Genomic DNA, 23670 nt, shown 5'->3' with positions numbered 1-23670 from the left:
TTAAAGAAGACTCTTTCTTTCTGTGTCACTCTTCCTTCCTCCTTCCTTTTCTCTCTCTGTAATATGCAGAGTACATAAGCCAGGATATTTGCACTGGAACATAAGTATTTTTATATACAACATGTTGCATAAATAGATTGTGGAGCACAAGTTGAATCAGTAAAGTTGGTCAATAGCTCATGTTTACACAACACTCAAGGTTGTAGGTTGTAGCTAATATGATTCTTCCCCCCTTCCACTGTCTCTCCCATTTGGAAAAATAAAAACCCCAAAGGATCTGGTAATGGGAGTACTTAGCAGATGCTGAGAACATTCTACAAGCCCACAAAATCAGACCTTAAATATAATAGTCAATCAAAACAGATAATGTGGAATGTCTCCCTCACTACAAGCAGCAAATCTGTACAGAGGCAAATTGACTTGCATGTTATCTGTGCCATGAAAGCAATTACAATTTCTTTCATAGTTGTAAATTCAGTTTCAATTATTGTAGATGTCAATGTGACTGCTTTACACTGCAAGGGAGATATTTAAGGGTACAGTTGTTTTATGGGGCTACACAATCATAAAATGTATTCTACTGATAATGAATGCATTTGTTTTCTTACGCAAGAAATGCACTTAAAGAAAGATCTGCCACTTACACAGGCACACAAATTAATGGTGAACAGAATATACATACTGTTGTACAATAACTGTATATGCAGTGACACACAACTGCATCTGAGTAGCAGATCTAACACATATGCAGAAAATGTTAAGGAATTTATGTTCAGAACAAGCTATGTATCACATAACTGATTTATCCTTTTTAGAAGACCTAGTTTAAACAGGAATTTATGCATACATAGAGTTTCCCACTATGCCTTTATCAGGACAATTTTGATAGGTAAGGCTGAATCAAAGAAAATAAAATGTCATTCTTAGTGATTCTTCTGAACTCCACAAAAACAGTTATTTCCAGAAACAGAATCAGCATTCTTTGCATGTCTTTGCACTCCATGCTGAATCATTAAACAAACACAACTTGTCTCTCAACAGTGTAGATTTGTTGAAGTAAATAGGGATGAAAAAAAGAAGAATTGCTATGATAGAAACAGTAATAATAACGAAGGATACTGGCATATTATTGCATTATTTTGACTGACAAACATTTATTTTTCATAAAGAGAAACAAAGCAAATATAATCCTTGCTTTTTTGTACTCATAAGCAATTATGAGTTGCTGATGGCCTTAGGGCTGTCTGAATGTTGTCCAATAAACACTTTTGGTGCAAAAATGGGCTGGAGATGAAGGCACTGGGGCAGCTCCAAAGAACTGGGGCAGCTCAGAAGATCTAGAGCCCATGTTCAGTCGTGTCCATTAGTAACTAGATCCATGGTCAGCACTCATGGCCCAACTCCATAAAGCTCAGAAATTAGAAACAAAGGCGAATGACTTTACAAAATCGACATAAGCCTTTGTTGAATGTGAGCAAGAAAAACAATTTGTCAACATTACATCACAGCATCATTATGATCATGGGGCATGCTTTTTGCAGCATCACCTCAAGCTTCTAATTTCCATAGTTTTGTGGAGCTAGAGCCAACATGAAATAGCCAATAAGGTTTTTTTAACCATTGAATTTCCCTGGATTTAAAAAAGGGAAGTTTCAGATTCCAGTATAACTGTCTTCCTCTTTTCATCAGTGACCTACCATGCAGAATGGTTCCTTCAGCCCTCACAATTAGCTCATTGTAGTCTCAGCTGACAATTTCCCATTAGCATTACCCACTATCAGAATGCTGATAGGGACACTGGAATTCCTCTTAGTACTCACAAACTGCTGGAGCACTGGTAACAGCATTCAAACTTTAGAGAGAAACTAAACATGCCCAGCATAACTTTGCTAGCAGTTGTTGCCACAGCTTCAAAGGAGCAAAAAGACCCTTTAATTTTGCTATGCAGAAGTTCACCAAACCAGTGATAGATACACCTCAAGAAAATTTAATAGATTGCATCAGCAGTTTTCCCCATAATTTATTTTAATGATATGCCAAGCCACAGCAAGACTAAAAAGCACAAAACAGTGAATTTCCACCACTTCTTAACTTGCTGGATCAGTTTCATTTTGGATCAGATCAGTTTGACATTTTGTACAACGACTGATCTCTCCAGATACATTGCAGATGCCAAGTACCCATTATACAAGTGCCATTTTTGTAAGCAGTAGAATTTTGAAGCTTGTAGTGCTGAAAGCATCCTTCCTTCCTTCTTTTGACAACTCACTGTAGCTGAAAGGACACTTCTCATGTCCCTTTAGTGATAAACATTTGGCTTCATATATTTGTTTGTAAACAGGACAGTATCCAATGTGTCTGAGTGTGCTGTAAATTGACCTCTGTTTGAACAAGGAATATCTGCCATGCCACTGATAGTGTTTCTCCAGGAAAACACTGGCACCAGCCAACACTGTTGGTGATCCACTGGAGCTTCCTTATGTTACCACAACTTGATTTATAAGAGCTTCATGTCATATGGGTGACTTCCCATTCTTGTTAACAATGTGAACATATTATCTGTTTTGATCTCTGTCTGGATGCTTTGTGATTGTTATCCTATAAATGCTGCTTCAAATACAATCTGACTCTTGGAGAAAGCTTGTATATAAGCTTCCTGCTCATATATAATCCTGTATCGAATTTTACTGATCATTAACTTTCCTTATAAACATAAGCTCTGATTATATTGCCTTGGATTCTGCAATACACACACTCTGTATATAGTCCTATAATATTAGGAGCAACATAGTCAAGAGAATGAGCAGTAACACTCTGTTTCAAACTTCAGCTGATATCACAAACGTATGCATGTTCTACCTAGCGGTAAATCCCATTGATTTCAGTGACGCTTACTGATGTGTGGGTGGATGTATGACTGCAGCAAGAGAACCGAAGTGGCAGCTGTAGGGGTTGTTGAAGGTTCTTTTTTGTCACTAGCCTCTTTGCACAACAGCCCATGATGCACTAATGTACATGTGAAGAGCTGCATTTGTCTGCCAGCTGCCATTATGAATATGCAAACCCTGCCCTGAGGTTGCCATGGCTTTCAAATAATCCCAATCTGGTGGGTGGTCCTTCTCTGATGGCTCAAATAACCTTCACATAATGTTAAAACAGAGGATGGATTATGTGAGAAAAAATGCCTGGCAGCAGGTTCAGATGACTGGTCAAGCTATGGTAATCCTCTTGTCAATGCTTTCATATTTGTGGTACTATGGCATCCCAGAGGTTACTTAAGAGCATGGTGTCATCCAGACCACATCACTCTTAGTTCTATCCCCGCTCTGCTTCTGAAACTGTCTCAATGGGAGAAATAATCCGTAACTGAAGGATGTGATTCTGGATCCTCTTGGAATAATAAAGGGTTTTGAATACAGACGCTTCCTTTGTCTCACCCACAGTAAACCCCATTTTGGTAGATACTGTGTTTGGAAACACCTGGTGAATTTTTTGCAGGTTTACTGGGGGATGTCAGAAAAGACATGCACCCACTCTGGTGGAGCTCTGCTCTTCTGGTGGAGGAACACATCCTATCCAGAAGCGGATCATGACTATATTATGTGTTAAGCCTTGATGTCATATTTAAATTTAAATATTTAGACCACATTTCTATCTATGGATCTTTAAGCTATCTGTACGAACCTTTATAAAATAACAGATAAATCACAACAGTTCAAAACATTTTGTTAAAAAAGCAAAGCAAAGCAAAGCAAAGCAAAGCAGAAGTATCCATGTCTACATGAAATTACAAGGAGTCCACCCACCCACATTTAATTTGGTGTGCATAGGATGCACTAAAAGGAAGAGGTGAAAAATAATAGCTTCATAACCTAATGAAAAAGAAAGGCAAAACTGATTCATCTTCCTGCAATGTCAAATAGCCTTGATGGGATGTGGCTGGTGAGGCACTCTAGGGAGAAATTTCATTAGTTCAGGGACCTCTGTCTTTCTAGTAGCAACTAACATTGATTCAGATGGCAGTGGAAACCTGAGCAAAATACATGCTGTTGATCTTATTCACAGGATGTATAAATGGGGAGCCTTCCCACCTTTGCTTTTTAAAGAAGTTTTGGACTACAAGGTCCAGAATTGCATACCATTGCCCGTACTGGTTGTAGCTTATAATTAAAGTCCAAAGCATTTTGACAGCTAGATGCAACTGCTTGGAGGCATTCTGGATGCAATTCATATAGTCAAAATTGGCATAATCCATTGATTCCAGAAAGAACATGGCAACCAGTGAAGATGGTGAAGGGCCCCATATGCTCCCAACACCGAGCAACTGGAAAAGACACACCATGGCATTTCAGAATAGCCGCAGTTTCCAAACATTCCTTATGGGCAGCTGTGCATGGGGCATATTCCAGTATTCAAGTAAAATTTAGGAAGTTACCAGGATATAGAAGACAACAGACAAATCTTAACCCTGATGAAAAATACGAAGCTGATTAAAAAACCAGCCAACCAGCCAGCCACTCTCTGGGCAAACTAGAATGCAGGAACACTTTCAAACTGAAGAAAATGAACAATCCAGTGAAAGCAGCCATTTCCCTTGAAATCCAGCTGAAAGGGTAGCCCACAATTTTATACTGTCTGAGATTGTCATACTTATTATTATGTATTTGCAAGCTAATTCCAGCTCTCATGATATATCCTCTCCAAATGTCAGACTTTTCCTAAGGATCCAGCAGCCCCAGGGAAGGCTTTTAAGTGGACACAGTGGATAGAATAGAGATCCCCCCATGTGTGACAGTCACTGTGCTGCTGTGCTGTTAGAGCCACCCTTTGCCTTTTGCATTTGATTGGCAGAGACAGAAGGAGAGCGCTTATGTTTGTTCTTACATGTACAAGGAAGGAAGTCTCTCTCCAGGTGCCTCAGTGTCCTGAAGCGGGAAGTATAAACAAAGATGAGGCAGATCATGATGGCAAAAAATGGTCCTTCAAAATCTAGAATACATCATCAGATTTTTCTTGTTAGTTCCTTTGGAATGCCATTGAATTCTAAATCTAAATATGCATTTTCTAAGGAAATGTATTAACTTTTTAATGGATTAAACTATATAATTACAAAGCACCTGGAAATCTCTGGCTTCGCACAGTCCTAGTTCATTGCCCCGCAGCATCCTTAAAATGATCTATTAAATGATATTAGAAATACTTAATTATACCATTCAACTCTTAGAGCACCAATGTAATTTCATGGTTACAATTTTCTTGTCAGGTAATAAAACAGGATGAGCTCAGCAAGGATCTGTCTGATTGCTCTCTTTTCGATCTCTTGAAATATGATGATTATAATGGTGACAAGCACCTTGGCCTGGAAGAATTCTACAGAGCATTTCGTGAGTATGCTGCCTCATATTATTTCATAGCATATACATAATTTATAAAATGCTGATATACTATTTCAAACAGAACATACATTTTTGCATCTTATGTTGAAGGTGAACCCTTATTTAAGCCTCCATTAGCATATTGGGCCATATTAGATGGATGGTGGCCCCAATCCATCAACTTCTCTTCCAGACCACCAAGGAGGGGATTCCCTGTATCTGAGGTGTCATCTACTGGATTCATAGATACTTAGGTGATACTTAACATGCTATCGATGTTGTGTTTGAGGACTTGGGCAAAGTGCTCTCTAGTAGTCACAGGCTGCCTGTGTGGCTGTTCAACTCCTAGGCTGCTTGCTAGGGTAGTCTATCTACCTGGTAGCCATGTTCATTGCCATTGGTGTCCATGGGCCCAAACTCATGGAAGCAAAAAATGCAACTGGCTATCATGAGCCTGGGATTCTCCATCTCCTTCTTTTTAGCTAAAGGGCTAAATCAACATTTCTCCAAAAACTTACCAAGATGCAATCATAGGATGGTAGCATTAAGACCTGACAATGTAACAACTTTCATGTCTCCTTTATTCCTTCATCTCTCCTAAAATACCTGGTATATTTTTCAAATATTAAAATGAGGGCAGCCCTTTCCAGGGCGAGATTATGCATTCTTCCTTTGACTGATTGCAAGGGCTTGTATAAAGGATAGAGTATGCATTTGTAATTTCATATCCGTGGAAGATCTTGTTCATGCACTTCCAGACTATAATGATCTCAGAAACAAATATATTCACTCATTGTTAAAATTATTGAAGGGAAGGTCATATTTTATGAAAGTTTGTTTCTTATTGTCTAATGCTGGTAAATACAGTAAAGCCCCCATATCTTCTGCTTCCGTTGCTGTGGTTTTCACTTAACCGTGGTTGACCACAGTCTGAAAACAAGACCTGAGTAGACACAGCCTGAAAACAAGACCCTCTCTAAGGGAGTTTTTCCTGTCCCACACTGTGAGCCTTGTATGAAGTTGTGAGCTTGGTCCTGGGTCTGGTGCCCACCCCACCCTTGCTGTGGGGGTAATGTACTCTTCCAGACCAGCAGCAGTGGAAGCTAGGAAAGATAGTACTCCTGCATATCTGTCTGTGCATAGAAACAATGCTGCCCATGCGAGTCCCCTCCCTCTCACCTGCCCTGCCATCTGCACCCCACCCCAGTCTGTCCACTGCACAGTAGCCCTCAAAACTCCAAAATATTCCCATTTAGTTAAGGGCAAAGTTGCGAATAGTGAAATCTACAAACCCACAAAAGTTGAGGTTTGTTTGAATACAATTTTTGCTACTATCCATGGTTTCAGGCATCTTCTGGGGGGCTTGGAACCTATCCCCCATGGATATGGAGGTCCTATTGTGTGTATCTTTAGAACTTCTAAATTAAATATCCAGCTTTTGAGAAGAACATTGTATAATGGCAAATTTATGAAGTACAATAAAGTTTGCTTGTATGTGTGCCATTGGTGCTCAGAAAAAAAAGTGTTGGTCAGGCCTGTATGACTCTTTTCCTTCTTTCAGGCAGATTCTACTTTTAAAAGGAGAAATACTGAAGTGGGTAGTTTCTTCATTTTTTTATTTGTGCCCTTCATTTCAACAAAGAAAAAATTAGTTATCATGGTGGATTTCGATCCTAAATTATCTGCTATAGCTTGGTCCAAAATCCCCATGCTGTAATAAGGAATAGTATATAAATCTTGTGAATAAACAGAGAGATAAAGCTTGATTAAAATGATAAGAATTCAATGCACTTAATAAAACACAGTTGAAAACAAACACACACAGAATAAAAGCAGCATCCAACACAACAGAACCACTTACGTACCAAAGTCCGGCTTGACTGTAAAGGCCATAAGAAGGACAGGAGAAAAGGCCCAAACTTAGTATTGCTTAGGAGGAAATTCCACAGCTTGGGGGTTGCCACCAAGAAACCCTCTCTGCAGTTGATACCAAATGTACTTCTGAAGGTGGTGGTATAGAATGAAGGGACTTTCCTGATGATCTTAGGACCAGGGCAGGCTCATATTAGATAAGTCAGTCTTTCATGTCACCTGGCTCCAACCCGAGTAGGACTTTAAAGATCATAACCAATATTTGAATTCTGCCCAGAAAAGGCCAGTAGCCACTGAAGCTGTTATTACATGTGCTCCCTAAACTGGCCCTGGCCACAGCATTCCCAAAGTTTTTAAACAGTTTCAAAGACAGTCCCATTTGGAGCATCTTCCAGTAGTCCTTACAGGATTTACATAAGGCATGTACAACCATGATCATTGGCTAGGATCAGGGGCAGTGGCACACTTGCCTCAGTAGCGCAAAACCTTATCTGGCCACTGAGAAAATTGTCTTGGGCCCTGGTGGCTCTTGATAAGCAAGCCAACAGCTGATGCTGGGCCTGGATTTATTTATTTTTTTAATACATAGCATGTATTAACCACATTTTGCATTGGGATTTTAAAAGATTTTTTTTTTTAGTGTGAATGAAATAAATAGAAATAATTTCGAATCATGTGAGGGAAAGATTTTCAAATGATTACACATGTGTTTCTTTGATGTACTGGTTAGTCAGAAACAAGAATTTCCTTAGAAAAATATTCTTTTGAAGCAGTGCAGGTAGAACTAGGAATGTCGATATCTCAGTATGAGTGAAATAAGAGCAAACAGAGAAACCTGATATCTGTACACCTGAGAAAACCAATGCATGTTGTTGTGTATCTAAATAGCCACCTCTGGCTGATTAGACTGTCACTCACTGAAGGGAAATGGAAGAGTATGTAGTTCTATATGCTGATTCTTATGCAGTTCTGTAAAATGATTGGCAACAGTTTCAAGCTTAAAGGCTTTTGATAATTTCTTTTCTATTGGCAGCATAGTAATGTTATTTAGGCATCTGTCATGAAATTGTTTGAGATATGGCATATTCTCCTTTCTTTATTTTGCATTTTGATTGAATCTTCTGCAAGCAGCTTTACATCTGCCATAATTTTCCTGATCTCTGAGGTCTTGCAATATATCTAGTAAAAGAATTAACAAGGACACAAGTCTGAGCCATGCCATAGTCTGATTTTTACAAAAAAATCTGATGACACTTTAAGTTCAAGAAGCACTTTACTAAGAAGATTCAGGCAAAACACAATGTCAAATACATTTGTCTTAGAATTCCACAAGCTGCCACACATCTTTCAGAATTTGATCCAGTACTAAATATATTCAGAAACAATTAAATTACAGGAGTTAACCATGAAACATGATGTAATCTGGCACATCCAGTGAGTGCCTGGCAATCCTTTATTTAATAATTCTGTTCCCTGTTTGTCAGTGCAAGACAGTGAAATGTTGATGCACATCAGAACAGGATATACGAATATGTACAGTTGGTGAAGAAGCCTAATTTTTTTTACCGCATTAACATTAATTAAGTCCAGCCTATGGTTGAAACAATGGTTTGTGGCACCTTTCTCAGAACAATACCTGCATACAGTTTAGCTTGTTATGCATTATCCTGGCACCATCAGGATGTCCTATGCAGTGCTTGACATATAAGCCAAAACACCCTAAGACGTTCTTTATGTAAATCACTACTGAAGAAAGATGGAAACCAACCATGTGTGTGTTATATGTGTGAGTATAGCCGCTGTAAGCAATAACTCAGACCTACCTCTATTTTCCCACTTAAGTAAGTCATTAGATTTATCAGAAATCAGTGTGAAGAAACAAGCTTTCTTCACCTCATGAGAAATTGACTGCAGAACCCTCCTGCTTCTAATGTTTATCAGTTCATCTTGAATGGAATGACATGTGTACTTTGCATTGCAAAAAGAGAAACTGTTTTAGACTAGCTTCTTGGATTATGTTTTGTAATTATATGCAGAACTTTAAGGACATCTCCCCTCACATCACTTTCTCACTTTTTCTATGTCTGTGCTGACTTTTTTTTTTTTTTTGTATAGTAGATGACAAAGTAATTTCTGCAAAAATGGATATATAATACCTGTTTTCTTTGAGAAGTCACCTATTTGCAGCATTTAATTGTGCCAAAACTGAGCCTCCTTGAATGTCTGTTTATTTCTCATACCATCATATAGTTTTTGTGGGCTGCATTTCTGATGTATAGCTTCAGTCTTAAATAGTCAGTCTTGATTCTGATTTCTGACTCTTAGCTGAGCAGATCAGAAGAAGCCACCCCAGCTGGTCAAGGAACTTTGGGGTACAAGCAGCCAAGCTCCCAGGGAGTGAGCAACCAGAGAGAGTGACCAGGGAAAGCAAACAGAAGTCTGGTGGTGGGCTTCAGTGAGGAAGGTCAAGTGGGAGCTGACCCACAACATCTGTGCATTTTCCCCCCCGTGTGCTTCTTGTGTGCCACCCAGAGAGCCCCCAGGCTATGGGGTGGCATACAAATACAACAAGTCAGTAAATAAATAAATAAATAAATAAATAAATAATAGATTACATGGCCTACCTGTGCAACCAGTACAAGCTAGCAGCCCTGTTAGAAGAAAAGCTGAGAGCACTAGAGAGGCGAGTGTCCACTCTCAAGAGAATAAAAGAAGATGAAGAGTTTTTAGACAGAGCAGTGGAACTGCAGCAGCTAAGAGTAGTACAGAAGCTTGAACTTCAGTCCTGCATGGAGCCAGGTGCTGGACCCAATGGCCCTCTAACCACTTCCAGCTCAGCTAGTCTATGATTCTATGATCATTATCAGTAGCCGTTTTCCACTAATTGAGCCTTCAGGAGTAAATGCATTTTCACCAGTACATTTTCATCTTGTCCAGTGAATTGGTGACAAGCAAAGCAAAGCACAACACTTTCTATTAGACAGTAGTCCCATAAAGAGTACAGTTTGGACTGTGCCGTTTTAAAATATCTCCATAGCTGGTCATATAAAACTTGTTAGAAACAGATGTATTAGACTTAAACATTGTATGGTATAATGTTTAAATAAACAGATAGGGACAGGAACATGAAGTGAGCATGATTAATTATCACAATTGTTTCTTTAGCATTTCCTACTAGGATATGTTTTTTTTTTCAACAGTGTGGTTAATTAGAGCCTTGACTATCATCTAAATATGGTAAGTTCAAAATCAAACATGACTGAAAATTTCCTGTGAGATTTATGATTTGGCATCCCTAAGCTAATAGAAATTTATATTCTTCATATGAAAAAAATCATTTTTTAAAGAGAGCTGTATGTTTTGCCGTTTGGAATGTTTTTTTGTGAACATTCTGAAAGAAAAGATTTTTTTTTTCTCTTTTTTGGGAAGTTCTGAAATGCTGATCAAAGTTTCATGCTAGCTCACTGTTTTTCATAGTTATGATCAGCTTCAGCAACACGTTTTTGTTAAAAAATAGTTTTTTTTCCTAGTGATAATGCAATTAATAAGGCATACTTATTTTCTTAAAATATTTCTATACTATCAAATTATAAATTTACAGGGCAGTGTGCAAAGTGTATTAAAACTGCAAGAGGAAAGAAAAGGCAGGAAAGACAATCCACACTGTTGTAATGCCCTGGCTCCTCAAGGGACGGGACTGAGAAAAATAGTTGCTTTGGGTGCACATTTTCAGGGCCTGCTGACTCATCTCCAGAAGACGAATCTGAGGCAGAGCAAGAGACACTTGGGAGGACCTTGGAATTTGGCCATTTCCAGACATTGAAATGAGAGAAGTGGAGACATTTATTGCAAGGCCAAACTCCTCAGGTGGCCAGAATCTCTGGGAATAAGCAAGATGTACAGTTGGCAGAGGGGACTTGGAACAGGGGAGTTTCTCAGACGTAGGAAAGGTGGACATGGCACTTGACCCGATGATGCAATGCCAGCAGAAAAGGGTAGCCCAATTAGAGGATCTGCACACAGAAGGGAGGTGTACTCGCTTTGGGGCCCAGGCATACTCATAAGGAGAGCTTCTGGAGGTGAATACTAGATTAGGGTCAAGAAACTGCTCTGTAGTGCTTAAAGACTCTGGGTGTTTGTGCATCTGGGAAAATGCTTTGGTCAATAAAAAATGCTTTGCAAGAGATTTCTGTAGGTTTGAATGTGTAGAGGGAGGAACCCTAGCTCTCAACATCAAGTTTCCAAATGTAGGTTCATTTGCAAGAAACGAACTGGGACAGCTCATTAGTCTGGCCAACTAAGTGAAAATGCCAACGCCCCAGCTTATCAAGCAAGATAAGGCCAAAGCAGAATGGACAGAGACAGCATTTAGCATAGCATAGCATAGCATAGCGGAGGTAGGGAGTGGGACGAAAAGATGAAGCAAAAGCTCATCCAGGGCTGATTAAGAGTTTGGAAAGGCAGGCTGGATGCTGACAAATATGGTAAAATGGCTGTTTGGGACAGCCATTAATAGAGGAAAGATTAACAGAGAGGTGAGTGGAGCAGAAGAGGAGCAGGGACCTCTGGGAGAAAAGAAGCCCCCATTGAAGGGAGCAATCATTAAGGGCATGCAAGCAAGAGTTGAGACAGAAGTAGGGTGGACAGCTTCTTCCACCAGCCCCAGAGCCCCTGTGCTGAGCCTCCCTTACTTAGAAGAGCAAGCCACAAGAAGCTTTGAGCTTTAAAGGGCTTATAGGAGAAACCTAAGATAAAGAAACCATCAAAGGGGAGGCATCCAATCTTTTATTCCCCAGATGAAGATCATAATGTATATTTCTCCGATTCCCAAGCCAGGAGTAAAAGATATATCTTCTTTCTCTGAAAAGGAAGTACTTTGTGCTGTTGACTCACTACTGATGTAACTAGAGTATTAGAGTATACTAGACTAAGCTTATTGCATCCACACTTCATTGTGTAGACAGATCTAATGGAAGTGATGGAAATGGCTGCTTCAGTGCCCAAATTCGCAGGAAAGTGTGGGAAGTTAGGTATTTAAAAAAGCAAATTCCTGTGTATATATGTGCATTTTCATAGTAATGTAGAAACTGTCAAGGGCAGTGTCTGTTCCACTGTAGAAGTGAGAAATTATGTGTAGCTGCATTTAGTTGAATTTTCCCGAGTTTTCTTTTGCTTTTTCTTCTTCTTGAAAAAGCAGCCATAGAGACTGGCATTTTGGGAGAAGGACCAGAGGGATAGTCACTGAATTCATTTCCTGCCAGCCATTTTTCTGTTCAGAAGCATCCTCATCCCAAACCGCTTTCCTATAGGGAAATGTTACAAAAATCCACATCCCAGGGAGAGGAAAACAGCTTGGAGAAGGACAATATTAGGTGGACAAACATCTGAGCTGGAAGGGAAAGGCTGAAAGACAAGTGTTAGTGGGTCACACAGGTGCCCGTTTATTTTCTGCCAATGTGCTTATTATTTCAATGACTATCTCCTTCTTCAGGGACATCTGTAACAGTGTTATAAATATATATACACAAAATATACAGCACAAAAATTCTGTGGACTAATCAACTATATTTATGCATGCATTGCAGATTTTCAGCTCCAGTATGTTGTTGTTGCTGTTGTTGTTTTGGTCTACTTTTTAGCATCACTTTTGCCAGAAAGTGGGCTAAGAAGGCTCTTATTCTATCCTCAAGATTTCAGAATCCCGTAGGTATTTTTATTTCATTTCAATAAGAAAAGTTAATAGAATCATGTGATCTCTAGTCCAAGTAACAGGTTCCGTGCTGTATATTGACTGAAAGCATGGAGGGTGCAGAGAACAGCTGTAGTCTCATCCCTCTCATGCATGTTGTATTCTGTATTTATTCAGAGCTGCATTCTGCCCTGAATAAGGCTTCTCACTGTCACTGTCTTGTACCACAGTGTATATGTTGTGCATTCATTTCCCCCTTTGTAAGGATGCTATGCATTTACATGCTTCCTAAAGCGACAGCAAATCTCTGTTTATAACAAACATCTGTGGGATTTTTGTGTTGTTTTTAGAGTTGAGATAAAAAGTAATTCCACCTCCCTGGTAGTATACTTATATGAAATAAACATCAAGGCAATGATCTCAGATAGTCCTTCACAGTAGTGTGCAAGAATCCCTGGCTTGCAGCAAACATGTACATAGCAATAACTTATGTTTTGATCACTTAAACAGATGGAAATGCTTGTGCAGTTTCCTCCCTTTATGGAACCAGTAGTGAATGGGAAAGTTGGGAAGAACAAAACAGAAGATAGTGAATTGAATTTATAAGGCTTTATCATAAATTACATAACATCCTACAACTATCCTATGAGAAGTAGAGGGAAATCATTCACATGACTTGAAATCTGAGCGTTTCATAAGAAATAACACTGAAGTGTTTTTGAGGCACCATGTGAAATAAAAGCATTTTATGTTAACAAATAGACTGTAGTTGCTTGGCTCTAAAAGTTTTGAAGAAACAAGGCTTAGAATTACTAGCCCACAGAGTCACATGAGATTATTAAGGGTGAGTGAAGATTCATTCACTTTGTTTTTGAGGATTTACAAAAATGTGCCCATTGCTTCACAGCAGGAAAGTAAGTACTTCAGATTTTTTTTTTTTTATTCATGTGCAGGAAAAAATGAAGCTGACAAATTAATCTCTCCATAATAATAGTTCATCTTTATTCTCAGATACAAGTACCAAGACTGGAAGGGTACTTCTGATTAGATGCCTTGCACTAGTGTATGATTTTCTCTGGATCATCCACATTCCACTCATCAACCTACTAAATCATTGTGGTATGGACAGAATGAGATAATCAGCCAGGGTCTGCATATCAGAGATACCTTCCTGATTCAGTGTGTAAATTGATGAAGCAATTCATAAGATTGTTATCCATAGTCAGGAAAAATACATAAGATTTTTTTCAAGGAAGAAATGTGGGGGGAATCAAAACAGACAGAATTGTGCATCTTGGCTCAGGATTTGGAGTACTTGTCCATGTATTTGAATCCTTGTGTATTTTATTTCGGTGGATTTTTGATAAAAATTCATTCAGTGGATGAATTTGGTATCAATTTTTGATAGAAATGTTGATTCTGCCAACACCTGTTATGTTGAAGATCAAATGTGGGACAAAGTGAAACTTCCAGATTTCTTCTCAAGTCAAACAAGGTGATGAATAGGATCAGTCCTGCACCATATGTCACCTACTCCCAAAACTGAAAGATATCGTAAAGCCATTAAATGTCTTCCACATATTTATCAAATTGTTATAAAATCCAGGAAATTTTGTGGAATTGCTAGTCTGCACATGCATAAAAAATTCTCTCTGTATGCTGTGACCAGTTTTGATCTTTTCACACATCTTGTTATTCCTTTAAAGTGGCAAAGTGTTATGAGCTGCTTCTCATAAGATCAGGTTCTTCATCCAACAATATTTCATTGTCCTTTTTTTAAAAACCTTACAGCATTAGTATTAGCAGAAGAGTTGAGCGAAGGACCTCAAAGAAAGCAAAATGTTCCTTCATGTTCTGCTTTTTTTTAAATGAATTTAAAGAAGTCCCATGGCAACTTTATAGAATCCTTGGAGTGAGTTGTAGCATGTTGCTACTATTGCTATTATCATTGTAAAACTGGCTTACTGGCTGTTAAACAAAATGGGCAAGGACAAGCCAACAGAGAAGCCCTGTTTGCTGCTCATGTTCAGTTGGCGCCCAGCCTCCTTGCACAGTTAGGGGTTTCTGGTGACTTGACACATGACTTGAGTGCTGCATTTTGACATTGAGAACAAGAGGTGCATTTTCAGCTTTTCACCATGCAATGGTTATGCCCTTTCAAGTTGCTATTAAATGTTTAAAGATTATTTCCAAGATGATGGTTTTTACATTAAGTGGAGCAACACCACACTTTTCCTGCACTGGTTCAGTGGAAGAAAAGGCAGACTGTTCTTTAAAAATGTGTTGCCATTCCTTAAAGAATGTATCTTTTCTAACCCATACTATATACACAAATTGAACACTGTATAGTGTTAACAATGTTAAAAAAGAAAGAAAACACTGTATCTCTTCCATAGCAGCATTTTTCTGAAATTTTCAATGTACATCTTCAACAAAAAATGTATATATGATGTTAAAAAACATACAAAGATGCGGTGTTTAGAAAATTTTCTCCAAAAATGCATACTTTTGGCAAAATTACAGGGAAAATTTAACAATTTAATTTAATAATTAATTGGTTTTATCCTTCTTTTTATCAGTATTTATTGGATGCAGTGTGTTGTGTGGTGTTGTTGTTATGGTTTTTTGTTCTTGGTTTTTTGGTTTTTTTGTCATCTGTAAGCTGTCCAGAGATGTTTTAGTAATGGGATGGCATAGAAAAACTTTAAATAAATAAGCCAATAAGGTATATAATAGTAAAAATGTGCATGCATTGCATATTGATTTTCTTGTGGCTATTTTTTTAAATAAAAGTTAAAGTCACAAACTAAGGAAGAAGCAGGGCAGTTTTGAAATGTTTTCTGCAGAAATGAGAAACTGAGATAAATTGAGAAACACATCTATTCCTAGATAGTATAGCAGAGTACCTGCCTTTTTCCCTGCAGTTGAACCCTTAGCATGCTATTATTGCAATATTAGGGCTACTGTGGTGGAGGTACCCAATGTGGGGGGAGGGCGACTACTTCTGTTCTTAAAATGCATGCTGTGTAGATCCAGCTGGTGGTGTGCTTTGGCCAGAACAGAAGGCAGAAGAAACACCATGTCCAAAAGCCAAGAAGGCTTATGCCAGCAGGGCTAGAAGGGACAGATGGAGGTACATTTTTGTTTTGTACCCGTATAATTCCCTGTTATTGCCTTTACCAATATAGGAGTTTGGATGTGAAATGGGAGAAGGAGAATGGGTGTGGATCTTCTGAGGTCATCCCTTGGGTTGGACATCCATCTCTACCCTCTGAGTGGTTTTCTAAAACATTCTGTGAAGCCCTGTGGCCTTACCATTGCAACCTTAATATCTTTTCCCCAAATGTTAACGATGCCTAATCAGAATTTCCCATTTAATTTGTTTATTAATAACAGAGTTAATAACAGAATTGTTATTGATAGCAGTTTAAAGTATAAATTCAGGGAAGTGGATGCATTTATTTATCTATTTACTATGTTTATGCACAATCCTTTTCCTGCAAGAATCCCTAGGCAGCTTACATAATCCTTCTCCTTACTATTTTATCCTAATAACAACCCTGCAAGGTAGGTTAGCTGAGAGTCAGTCATTGGCTTAAAGTCACCCAGTGAGCTTCATCATGGTTGAGTAGAGACTAGAACATGGATCTCCCTGGTCCCAGCCTAACACCCTAACCATTGCACCACACTTTTCAAATTTGCAAGTAGCAAAGCCTCTTACTTTTTGAGCACTGAATCCAATTCCATTTCCCTTCACTATCAAGAACAAATATATTGCAAATGAACACAATGCATAGAGTACCATAAACATATGTCTGCCTTGTGTAGAGTATTACTTGGAAGAATTCTGGTGGTTTCATTCTGTGGCTTACAATATATTGTTGAATTATACAATTCTGGGTGATTCCAGTATAAAGTTCATTTCCGAGAGTAATAAACACAGTTAAGAATTACTATAGCATTCTTCTGTAGCACTCGACTCATCTCCTTATTCTGTATTTCATGTTGAGCTTCTATAATGTACTTTCTACTGTGTGTCATTTTGCCTTGCTCATTTTCCATCTCCTTCAAAGCCTTCACAAGATACTGTTAGTGACCAAGTGAAATAAAAATATTATGTAGGAATTTGAAAATATCTTGAAGAAAATATAAAGTTTTATGCTATACATAGCCAGAATTATCATAGAATTGTAAAGTTGGAAGGGGCCATGAAGGCCATCGAGTCCAACCCCCTGCTGTTGCAGGACACCACGTTACACTATCCCATTCAGATGGCTGTCCAGTTTCTTTTTGAGTGTCTCTAGTATGGGAGGGCCCATGACCTCTCTAGGCAACTGGTTCCACAGATGTATTCTCTGACAGTTGAGAAACTTTTCCTGATATCTAGCCTGAATCTGGGTTGTCTCAAGTTGAGCTGATTATACTGTGTCCTATTGTAAATGATTAACATAAAAGGGAAAATGCTTTGAACAAATTTACAATATTTAAAATTTACTTTCTTTTATGTTATCTGTCTTTCACTGAAGTTAAAGTGACATAGATACATATAGGATATGTTTTGTATGGGCACTGACAAGACTCAGGCATGCTTAGCTCAGGTGTCACTACAGTACAATGTCCATTTAAGAAATGCAATATAGATTCCTTTAAATATTTCTGAAATGTATATTATCTCCAGTTAATGCAAATATTTCTGCTTATGCTGTGCCGGCTTGAATATGTGGACTTGGATAGAAGTCCAGGATATGGGGTGGGATATTATAACCATAATCAGCTCACTGGGGAGCTGATGTGAGAAAAGCTGAAAAACAGAGGCTGTAGTTATAATGTCTTTCACACTGCACAGTGGGCAGTCCTTCCACACTGCACAGAGATCAGGGAATAAATTCTCTGAATCAGAGAAGGGACGCCAAGTGACTTTCTCAGTATGGAGACATGGCCAGTCCCTAGAAATTCTCTTTCTTGGAAATCTCTTGTGAGCCAGTCCCTTCAGAAATTCTTTCTGTGATGCTTTTTGAACCAAGTTTTTCCATGCTTTGTATCATGAAAACTCCCTGCCCTCTTTGATAACAGGGGGATCTAATAACTGGCTATAACAGATTCCTGACAGGTTTTTTTCAGAATGGTTTCACTCAGAGGGATGCTGGTTGCTTTTGACATAGGGTTAACATGTGTTTTCTAATGTGTATCCAGTGTCTAACTTCAGTGACTGTTTTCCTTTATTTACTATGTGCCAGACTGGAGTGCCATTGTTTTTGCAGAACCATGGCAGTATCCATACTCACACGCATTGACATATAGTGTCTGCATTGAGAGAGCTTACATGTGAACAACATCTTACAGAGAAACTTTACTTGATCATGTAGAAACCTTTGTACAAGTGGCTGTGAAATACATATCTGTGGATAGTGCTAGCAGCATGCCCAATTATATTTTTCTGTTCCCAGTAATCCGCACAGGAATTGGGCTTAACTTGATGCATTTCTATTTTTATAGATGGTTTGATGATTTTATGTGGTTGCTAACCATCCCATCATTTGCTAACCATCCCATCATTTTGTCAGATGAGAATACAGAAACGAGAATTGGACTTGTCAATGGTGCACTAAAACTATGAAATAACTTTCCTGGGAAATCTGCCATCTTTTTTTCCCTGTCTGTTGAAGGACTTTTATTTAAACAAGCTCTTAGAACCAATCAAAACATTCTTGTAATTTCATATAGTAGACTTATGAATGATTGAGTTAGTTCAAAGTACATGCATGTGGGTTTGTTCTGGATTGGGAGCATGGGAATTCGGGAAGAGAAGATTTAAGTTCTTTCTATCCAATTATCAGCCCAAAATCCTGTTAGACAAACTTTTCATGAGCACAAAAATGAGGCATTTTGAGGGCTTGCTAGTGCAGACTGTGGAACTATGGTCCTGACACACAGAACCAGAAGGAAACTAAGGAAGAAAAGAAAAAGAGAAGCAAAGCAAAGCAAAGCAAAGCAGAAAAGAAAAGAAAAATGCACTACTTACTTCTTTTTTCCTTGATGGTATGAGACTAGCAAGGCTTTGGATTTCTTGGCCCATTGTTGAAGCTCTACTGGTAAAATTTCTGCACCTAGGAAAGAAGTTGCCATCATCCAAGAGTCTCAGACATTCATATAAAGAATTGCTAGCTGCCAACAGCTATTTTCCATTATGTCTTTTATTTCAATTCATACACACAAGATGGTTGACATAAAAGCTTCCATTGAAGCAGATTATTATTTCTGAGTAACTGATGGAGTTTAGAAAGTCTACACTAAAACTGAAAAACCATTTTTGACCTTTCCTTTTTCTTTGCTGCAACCCTCCATCTTATAAAGGTAGAATATGTGTTTTTATCAACTGAAGTATTATGAAGGCTTACAGTTATGTCTGATGAATTACACAGAAATCAGAATACTTTATTGTGTGTTAAGACTGAAGTATTCCATATATTAGTTAGTGTTTTAAAATAATAAGTAAGCATATAAGTTTTGTGAACCATAATTGCAACTATATTTGAGACTGGTTGTTTTTAAAAATGTGCAGTATATTTGCAAAGATCATTGGCTAACAAGGACATTGTCAACTGTTGTGTTGAGAAGTTGTGAGTTGTCAGCCTATTTCACAATGGTTAGAAAATACTTCTAAGAGTAGTTTGGGATAAACTTTACAGCATTTTAAATTAAAATCTTTCTATCAATTTCCATATGGTTGTAGGTCAACTGAAGGAATAAGGAATGAGGTATAACTTTGCAATTATTAAAATTTCATCAGTATCACAGATCACTGGTGTCAGAGCAACAAATTTATTCAAAACTGAGTCTCTTATCCACGCTGACTTTTTTTTAGAAGAAATGGATATTGCCTCAATCCACCTCTTCAGATATATTAATTTTAAATAATTTTACTGGGCCCAAGGCATCAGGAGAGAAAGGACTGTACTTGCATATAAATGGAAGAACAATGAACACAGGTTGTCAGAAGCATCATTCCTCTACATCCTCTCTATTTGGAATTTCAGTGAAACATGGAAATTTTTAAAAGACAGGCCTTTTTTATAATACTGCATTTTTAGCTGGGGTATACAGTGATGAAAATTGTTTAAAAATTATTGTTCACTACTACATATAAAATTATACCTGTGCTAAAAGTACTTTAACCTGACTTTTTTTTAAAAAAAAATGTGCATGTATACTGTACATGAAGACAATTAAGACTAATTCTGATTTAGGCCTAAAATGCATATTCAGTAGGATAGGTTTTCAAACTTAAGGTTTCTAGAAGTTATTCTGCACAGCTCATAATCTCAGCTAATTCTAAACAAGTTTCAAGCAACAGCAGCAACATGGGTACCTTTGTTTTTCCAACCCTAACCTTGACCTTAACCCTAACCCCGATTTAGGGCTAAAATATCCATACCCAAATGGAAAATTTCAAAAGGGAAGCATTCTGCATTTTTTCCACATTGTAGGGTTTTTACGCAACTTCCAGGAGGCCTGAGTTTTCCTAATGGTTACCCTACGCTGGACTTTCACCCAAACCCTAAGTTTTGGTTCGATTGCTATTGGTGCTTACAGATTTTAATACTGTGGCTCTTGTGGGAGTTTTGTGTACAGCTCATTCAGTCTGCCCATTCTCGCCACATTTCAAGCATTGCCAGTTTCCAGGAGACTGTCATTTTTCTAACCCTAACCCTAGGCTGGATGTTGCCGTAACCCTAATTTTTGGATTCATGGCTTTACCTGAATACAGATTTGGAAAATGCGTCATTTAAGGCCTTTTTCTTCACAACACTTTCAATCTGCCCATTCCCAACTCTTTTCAAGTACAGAAAGCTTCTGGGAGACCTGAGTTTTTTGAGCACTAACTCTAGGCTGGATATTACTGTAACACTAATTTTTGGATTTATGACTATACCGGAGTACAATTTTTGAAAATGAGGCCTTTGTGTCTTTTCTCTGAACAGCTATTTCAATCTTGCAGTTCTCATCACATTTCCAACCTTGGCAGCTTCCAGCAGACCTTAGTTTTTCTGACCATAACCCTGGGCTGGACGTTAAAGCTAACCCTAGTTTTTGTAATATGGCAATAGCTGGGTACAAATGTCTTAAAAGTGGCTGATACAAGGTTTTTCCACACAGCTTATTCAGTCTGCCCGTTGTCCACACATTTCAAACACTGGCAGTTTTTGGGACCCTGAAGTTTTTCTAACTCCAACCTTCGGCTGGATGTTACACTAACCCTAATTTTTGGACTGATGGTTATATATGAATATAGATTTTAAAAAAATGGCATTTGTGGCTTTTCTTGACACAGCTCTTTCACTCTGCCCATTCTCAACAAGCATTGGCCATTTCTGAGAGACCTTAATTTTTCTACGCCTAACCCTAGGCTGGATGTTACCGTACCCATAATTTTTCGATGTATGGCTATACCTGAGTATAATTTTTGAAAATATGGCCTTTGTGGCTTTCAATACATTTCAAGCACTGGAACCTGCCGGGATACCTTAGATTTATAACCCTAACCCTAGGCTGCCCATTAACCCCAACACTCATCTCTGGATATATGGCTATAGGTATGTACAGATGGTTAAACTGTGGGCTCCGTGTTGTGCCCATCCTAAATACATTTCAGGGATTGGTAGCTTCCTGGGGATCTTAGTTTCTGTCCCTAACACTAGGCTTCACATTATCCTAGTGTTTGGCTGTATCTGAATACAGATGGTTAAAAGGCAGCCTTTGTCCATTATTTTCTGCACAGCTCATTCAGTCTGCCCTTTCCCAACATGTTTCATGCATTGACAGCTTCCAGAATACCTAAGTTTTTCTAACCATAGGCTGGACATTCACTATAACCCTAGTGTTTGGATATATGGCTATCGCTGGATACAGATTTTGATAATGCAGTCTTTGTGGGCGTTTTATTTACTTTGTGTACATCTCACTGTTTCTGTCCATTCTAAACATGTTTCAAGTATCAGCGGCTTCTGGTCGACCTTAGTTTTTCTTCTATAATTCTAGGCTTGACATTAACTGTAACCCTAGGTTTTGCATATATGGCTATAACTGAGTGCAGTTTCTAAAAATAAAATAAAATATGTGATTAAAAACCTATAATTAAAACTACATTTAATTATCAGGGGAAAATGTTTTGGCTTCTATATGCTTTATATGCCTGCACCTAAAGTCTCTTTTCCAAAAGTCCTAACCCTGAATGTGAATTTACCTGTAGTCTGGGGATAAAATGCCCATGCTCAAGACATATTTCCAAAATGTCAGCTTTCCTGATATTTTCTTCACAACTCCTTCTCCCTGTTCATTTTAAACTGGTTTCATTGAACCACAGTTAAATAGTGACTTTAGTTTTTTCTAACCCGAACCCTAAACTGGACTATAACCCCAATCCTGATTTAGGGCTTAAATGCATATACATGAGAATGAATTTTCAAAACAAGCCTTTGTAAAAGTTGTTCTGCACAGCTCATTTCCTCAGCCCATTTCTCACACATTTCAAATGTTGACAGCATCACAGAATGTTAGTATTTCCAACCTTAACTCTAATTTAGGGCTGAACTATGTATATATGAATGGCCAGGCATAAATGCATGTGGATGAAGACTGATTTCCAAATGCCAACTTTCTAGAGGTTATTCTGCATAGCACATTCTGTATGGCCATTTGAAACACATTTCAGTCCTAGGGAGCTTCAACAGGACTTTGACTTTTGATACCGTGACCTTATCATGAACCTTAACTGAATGCTAGTTTAGGGATAAAATGCCCATAAATAAAGACAGATTCCTAAAGTGGTGCTTTCTGGATTTTTTTCTTCACAGTTTATTCTGTCTGCCCATTTCCAACCTCCTCAGCTTCATGGGCACCTTGAGTTTAACCCTAAACCTAATCTTTACCATCATAGATAAACTCATGGCTAAGCCATAGAATGGAAGGGGCTTTTGTCAGTGTGAAGAAGTATCCTCACATCGCTTGGGGTGTTTTTTATTTCTGTTTTTCTGATTAAACACAGAGCAAAATTATTTGCTTATACACATATATTATCCTTATTCTAAATTGATTTTGTTTACCTTCAGAGATATTTCCCATGGGTAGCTTAACTGGCTACATGGCATTGCAATGTCATCCCATTTTATGTAATCTCCAATTTGCTTAGGAGCTATGCATTTGACTGTTCCAGGAAGGAGACTCGGCAGCAGAAAGATGCTGAAGCAGCAACAATGGGAACGAAAATGACTGTTTCTAATATGATTGTTTAACCATGGCTCTCAAAGGCCTTCTGTGTGATTCACTGTGCAGGCCAACGATGCCTCCATTACTGTAACTGCACTGAAGAGCGTGACATGCAGGCTTGACTTTCCTCATGCACCCACTTCTGCAGTGCAGCTAGACTCCTGATCGTCCACCCTGTTTGGCCAGCTGTCAATAACACAATTTAAATGCCGAAGACAATGCATCCCTTCCCCACCCTCTGTAATACCATGCATGGCCTTTTATTAACAAGGCACATGTCCATCTCTGATCTCTGAGAATGGGTGTGGAAGAGCATGGATGCTTCCATGAAGGTATGTGGATGTGCACACAGGTGCATGCAAGGGTCTGCCATTGTGTGGTTCTGATTCGCCACTCATTGACACGTGCAATATTTGGGATACCAAAACAGAGGATTCTTTTACCAAGTCAGTAAGTCTCATTTGTCAC

At 38.4% G+C, this 23670-nt stretch overlaps 1 protein-coding gene across 3 annotated transcripts in view; it reads left to right on the top strand.

Annotated features, from left to right (window-relative positions):
* FSTL5 (follistatin like 5) overlaps window positions 1–23670 on the top strand; it is a 356934-nt gene that overhangs the window by 193707 nt on the left and 139557 nt on the right. For all 3 annotated transcript variants that reach the window (XM_044430808.1, XM_044430807.1, XM_044430806.1), the window contains exon 5: window positions 5264–5384. In XM_044430808.1, coding sequence (XP_044286743.1) covers window positions 5264–5384 — 121 coding nt within the window. The remainder of the gene's footprint in view (window positions 1–5263; window positions 5385–23670) is intronic.

Source organism: Varanus komodoensis, unplaced genomic scaffold (genome assembly GCF_004798865.1).
Source record: "Varanus komodoensis strain SLA01 unplaced genomic scaffold, ASM479886v1 scaffold21, whole genome shotgun sequence".
Lineage (NCBI taxonomy): Eukaryota > Metazoa > Chordata > Lepidosauria > Squamata > Varanidae > Varanus > Varanus komodoensis.
The sequence above is the reverse complement of the archived record's forward strand: the minus strand, read 5'-3'. Positions and strand labels throughout refer to the sequence as shown.